Raw genomic sequence first — 6,177 nt, forward strand, 5'->3', positions numbered from 1 at the left:
AACAAGTAGGGAAAGCTTTGTTAAGAGAGTCTATTGCACCATAAAGTAGAGTAACATGCCTTCAGATAGGGGTTGCTGTTCCCTCACAGGGTTTTTTCATAATGTTAAGGGCTGGAAGGGACCTTACAAGATCATCAGGTTTGGCCCCCAAATTTTCAGGTTCATGTCTGACGATTTTCCTTCTCAATATTTAACATTTGTCTAATAAGTATACCTGTTGTTATAAGTATAGGACTCTTTTTAAGGCAGCCACTCAAATCTTAAACAAGGCTATTTCTTATTACTCTAACTGTATTACTACATACCATACATTATCATCATTTTTTTTTTTCCTTAAGAGTGAAGATGAAATAAGGACTCTGAAGCAGCAAAAGAGTAAGTTATCAATATATTTGAGTTCTTAGAGGTGTTCAGTGCTTTGGTACATCAATACTTAAGGCAAATAATCAAGTATGGAAAACATCACTAAAATTTTATAAAGTAAGGGTAGCTAAACCACTATTGGGCATGATGTTCCACATATCCAAACTCTCCAAATAGTGCTCCCCGTTTACACTGACAATTAGATTAGAAAAGCTTTTGTGCTCTCAAACTGCAATACATCCGTGATGCTTTGAGTAAGGAGAAGTAGACATCCCCTCTTTCTGTGTGAAATCTAACACTTGTGGGGGTTTTGGGGTTTTTTTTTGTAGTTGATGAAGCTTTGGAACGAGAGCAGGCAACTCAAGAACTGAATGAGAGCAACACCCAGAATGCTGTTTCCGAGGAAGGAGGAGAAGAACAAGAGGAGGAAGCTGCTCCTTTAACTCTGGAAGAAAAGGAAAACAAGGATTACCTTAAATCTTTATTCGAAATTTTGATCCTCATGGGCAAACAGAATATTCCTTTGGATGGCCATAACGCTGATGAACTCCCAGAAGGCATCTTCGCACCAGAAAACTTTCAGGCTCTCTTGGAATGCAGAATAAACGCTGGAGACGAAATCCTGAGGAAGCGGTTTGAGCTGACTGCGGTAAATCTTGAGTATTGTTCTAAAGCACAACAGAAGCAGATGCTTGAGATCTGCGAGAGCTGTGTGAGAGAAGAGACGCTCAGGGAAGTACGGGACTCCCACTTCTTTTCCATCGTCACTGATGAGGTGGTTAATATACAAGGAGAGGAACATTTACCAGTTTTAGTGAGGTTTGTTGATGAGTCTCATAATCTGAGAGAAGAATTTGTGGGGTTTTTGCCTTATGAGGCCGATCCTGAAGTTTTAGCTGTAAAGTTTCATACGACCGTTACCGAAAAATGGGGTCTAAACATGGAGTACTGCCGAGGTCAAGCCTATATTGTTGCCAGTGGATTTGCTTCCAAAATGAAAGTTGTAGCTACAAGACTCTTAGAAAAGTACCCACAAGCCGTGTATACGCTGTGTTCATCTTGTGCCTTAAATGTCTGGTTGGCAAAATCTGTCCCTGTTGTTGGTGTTTCTATAGCACTTGGAACAATAGAAGAAGTTTGCTGTTTTTTTAATCAGTCGCCACAGTTACTAGCAGAATTGGACAATGTAATTGCTGTTCTTTTTCAGAACAACGAGGAAAAAGGTAACGAGCTGAAGGAGATCTGTCGTTCTCAGTGGACGGGCAGACATGATACTTTTGAGGTTTTGGTGGACTTAATACAAGCCCTGGTATTGTGCTTGGATGGGATCAGCAGTGATACGTTGGTCAGGTGGAGCAGCTGTATTGTTGGTCGAGCATTTGTACTTTCAAGCGCATTAACAGACTTTGATTTTGTAGTCACAGTTGTAGTGTTGAAAAACATTCTGTCTTTTACGAGAGCCTTTGGGAAAAATCTCCAAGGGCAAACGTCAGATGTGTTCTTTGCTGCTAGTAGCTTAACAGCAGTGTTGCATTCTCTAAATGAAGTGATGGAAAATATTGAAGTTTATCATGAATTTTGGTTTGAGGAAGCAACGAATTTGGCCACAAAGCTGGACATACCAATTAAACTCCCTGGGAAATTTCGCAGGGCACAGCAAGGTAATTTAGACTCTGAAATAACATCAGAAAACTATTACAAAGAAACACTTAGTGTTCCAACTGTGGAGCACATAATTCAGGAGCTAAAAGATATATTTTCAGAACAGCATTTAAAAGCTCTTAAATGTTTATCTCTGGTACCCTCAGTCATGGGACAGCTAAAATTCAATACCTCTGAGGAACATCATGCTGATATGTACAAAAATGATCTGCCTAACCCAGACACCCTTTCTGCAGAACTTCATTGTTGGAGAATCAAATGGAAGCACAGAGGAAAAGATATCGAGCTTCCTGCTACCATTTACGAAGCACTTCATTTGCCTGACATAAAGTTTTTCCCTAATGTGTATGCATTGCTCAAAGTCCTGTGCATCCTTCCAGTGATGAAAGTGGAGAAAGAAAAATACGAAGTTGGACGGAAACGCTTGAAAGCGTACCTGCAAAACACCTTGACGGAGCACAGGTCAAGCAACCTCGCTTTGCTTAACATAAACTTTGATATCAAGCATGACTTGGATTTGATGGTGGACACTTACATTAAACTGTATCCAGATAAAGTAGAATTTCAAGAGGATTTTGTTCCCTCCAACAATTCAGAAGTAACAGAAAATGCTTAACTACAAAAGTCTGTAGCCAGTTTGTTTTAAAAACTTTTTTCTGTATTCAGGATTTAACACACAGAGCAAAAGCTGTAACATGTATGTAATCTACCTTAATCACTGCAGTTGTCCAGTCTGAGGCTGAGGCTTAAAGCAGAAACACAAGTGTTGGCCCGCAATCCAAGTTAAGTTTTGTTAATCTGAGTTAAAATATTATGTGGGGGAAAAAAATGAACTCGCGGGAAAATAAGCTACTAGGCTTCACAAAGGCAGTTCTCAAATTCTCCATCTGAATGACCTGACTAAATGCTCAATTATTTTGTTGCGTTGTTTTTGGAGAAATAATGTGATTGCGGCAGATCCCGTGGTCTGTTTCCTATTCACGCCCAAATGTTCGATTAACAAAAAATTAAATGGAACAAATCCATTACTAGAGATTTGTTTGTTCGAAAGCAGTTTTAAAGTGGTATATATTAATGCAGAGTGGATCAGCAGTCGCACAACTGTTGCCGCTGATTGTTTTCTCTACATAAAGTGAATATTAGTGAATATAGAGGTACATTTTTTTTTTTTTCTTTTTTAAGGCTCAGTAAAAGATCCAGCCTCTGAATCACCTGGCTGTCATTTTACATTCCTTTCTGTGAGAATGCACAGTAATTGTTTTAAGGCGTTTAACAAGTCTGACTTAATATTGCAATGAATTAAAATCCTCAGAAATACTGACTTGTAAAGTTTATTCCATAAGCATCTAAATCTGTTTTGTCCTGACTTACACTATATTGTGTACATCTCTTGCCTCCATGCTACTTGTAAACCTACCCTGGAGAGATTACAAATAAGAGTTCATTGTTTGTCAAGAAGTGTTATGGAAAATATTGCTGTTATTTTTGGCGAAAGGAAACAATTTTTGTACAGCTTATTTCAATCTAAAATTAAAATGTGAATTTGGTTTTTAAGAAGTATTGATGTTTATTAGTAAACCAGTGATTCTTGGTGAGCGAGAAAATGTTCTTTAATGAAGTGTTTTGAGTTCTGGTTTTGTATTACATTGTTCCTACAAGCCCAGTGAACGACATGTCGGATGGCAACACATTTCGATCATTAGTTGATATGGGACTGGACCATATAATATCACTTTCCATTAATATGTTATGCTATAATTGTGTGAGGGGTTTGTTGGGTTTTTTTAAATATTTTTGGAATAACTAGAAATGTAACGTTATTCAGTTTAAAATTTTGTTTTAAATGGAGACATTCATTATTGGCAGCCATCGGTCTCAGGAGACCATGGAGGTGGCACTTCTGGGTTACCAGGTGCCGCCACAGCTTCATGAATAAGCTGAGTCTGATGCGCGACAAGCAGATCCTTCAGCAAGTTGCACATACAAACTCGATTCAGCCTGCACCGACAAGCCGAGTACCGTCTTTTGTCTTACCTGTTTCTGACACCTTTTCTCTATCTCATCGTTGACCTTTTCAATCTCAAAGTGATGTAGGCCCTGGAGACATTAGCAAATGTAATGTAAAACATTTTAAAAAGGGATTAAAATGCAACTTCAGTTATAGTATCCACCCTGAGCTCCTGCCAGGTTTTGTAGTTCAGTATTTATGATCACACGCTTAATTCCACTTTTAAAAAGAATTCAAGCAAAATCAATTCTGCTTTGAAAAGAATGTTTTCTCTCCTTGGTTGCAGTAGAAAAGACCCAAACAAATGGGGGAAAAATGAAAAACTACAGGAAATAATATGGCAGTTGCATAATCTCCAAATTGTTGTAATGTAAAGCAAACAGTATGAATAAGTGAAAGCTCTTTTTTTTTTTTCTTCCTTTCCTAGGTGTACTTATTTTCCAAAAATGCATTTGGAAGCATTTATTTTAGAGCTATAACTGTTAACTCTCAAAAAGCTCTAGCTTCTCTTCTAATGCCGTAGAGACTCCCCCCAGTTTACCTCTTTAAACAATGCTATCTTTTCTTAATGGTATTCTTGCTGCCTTACCCAGTAAAATGTTTCACTTAACAGCTTGCGTGTTTTACCACTGAATTTAGGAACAACTAGCCCTGATCCCTTTCTGCCTACTAGCTTCTAAGGTAAGTGGCTCTAACTTGCAGGGCTGGGAGCCCAGGTGACAGCAAGAGCTGGCCTGGTCTTGCCTAAGGGTGCATGCCAGCGGGCCAGGCCAGTGCCCTGTGCTATGTGCAGTTGCTGGGCATCTCTGCCAGGAGCTGGCCTTTAGTGCCCTGACAGCCGCTGTTGTGAGGGGGGCTGTGCACCATGTGGGGGACCGGGCAAGGAGCCAACCTCTCCCGCATATTTGCCATTTTTAAACAGGGAACACCAGAATCGCTGCTGGTGAGGTAAGTGCTGGGACCCGGGCCGAGGAGCCTGCCCAATGCCAGCACCAGGGTCCCAGCTGGAAGATGGACAAGGTGGTTGATCTGGCCATTTGGGGCCAGGAGGACATGCTTTGACAGTTCAAAGTTGGCCACCACAACGAGCACAGCTTCCAGGTGACAGCTGCCCAGATGGCAGAGCGGGGGCACCAGAAGACATGACCACAGTGCTGCCTACTGTGCAGCCACAGCCCACTGGTAGCTGGCCTAGAGATGCAGGCAGCTCTGCTGCAGCGCTCGTATCACAGCCCAGGTTGCCGTGCAGTCCCCATCTGGGTCTAGCAGACATGCAGTACTGGGGCGGCAGGTCCAAAGGGGCAGGTGCTGTCACAGGTGGCAGCAGTCTCCACTGCCAGACTGCTGCAGTGGGTAGAGGGTGCAGGGGCCACTCTAGGCTAGGGTTGCTTCAGCAGCCCAGCTGGCACAAGGGGCTAGTGTGCCAGGTACCAAATGGCTGGGCTTCAACAGGTGCTGGCCCTGGCCTCTAGTTTCCCCTGGCTAAAGATCCAGGAGCAGCTGAGCAGGGTCAGTTTGCCCCAATTGGGCACATTCAGACGAGTATGGCCATGCAGTATGTGGCGCCACAAACACATCTGCAGCACCACGTACCGCACAGTCAGGTGTTCTCCGTGGTGCAAGTGTGCGCTGCCTACGTGTGCACTGCTATGGGGTTTTTTCCCATGGGTTTTTTTGACCCCCTGGATCTGCAGCAGTCAAAAAAACCCATGGGGAAAAAATGGAGCAGCGCACACACGGGCAGTGCACGCGCAGGCAGTGCACACTGATGAAAAGTGGAGCCGGGCCATGCAGAACGATGCTGTGGCTGTCAGCCAGGCTCCACCCAGCAGTATCATCACGTCTGCACCTTTGGGAGGCCCCCAGGATCCCAAGTAAAGCTCCTGGGGCCAGCACAGTGCTGACCCCAGCCTGCCCTACCTTCCCCGAGGTAACTTGCCGTGCGCCAAAACGCATGTGGCACAGGTGTTCCTTGGGGGCAAGCAGCTGCAGTGCAAGGTGTGCCGCTGCTGCTTGTCCCCAGGGAACCAAATGCCTGCACTCATTTGGACATGGCCAAGTGGCATAATTTGCCCCACACCAACGTGCATGTTCCAGCACGTGCTGAGGCACAAATCCCCCGCACAAACTTGTGCTGCTGCTAT

The 6,177-nt window shown here is 43.2% G+C and overlaps 1 protein-coding gene across 1 annotated transcript in view; it reads left to right on the forward strand.

The window, feature by feature from the left end:
• THAP12 (THAP domain containing 12) overlaps window positions 1-3,579 on the forward strand; it is a 6,592-nt gene extending 3,013 nt beyond the window's left edge. The window contains exons 4-5 of the mRNA XM_006021975.1: window positions 339-375; window positions 693-3,579. Coding sequence (XP_006022037.1) covers window positions 339-375; window positions 693-2,641 — 1,986 coding nt within the window. The 3' untranslated portion in view covers window positions 2,642-3,579. The remainder of the gene's footprint in view (window positions 1-338; window positions 376-692) is intronic.
• The last annotated feature ends 2,598 nt before the right edge of the window (window positions 3,580-6,177 follow it).

Source organism: Alligator sinensis, unplaced genomic scaffold (assembly GCF_000455745.1).
Source record: "Alligator sinensis unplaced genomic scaffold, ASM45574v1 scaffold1008_1, whole genome shotgun sequence".
Lineage (NCBI taxonomy): Eukaryota > Metazoa > Chordata > Crocodylia > Alligatoridae > Alligator > Alligator sinensis.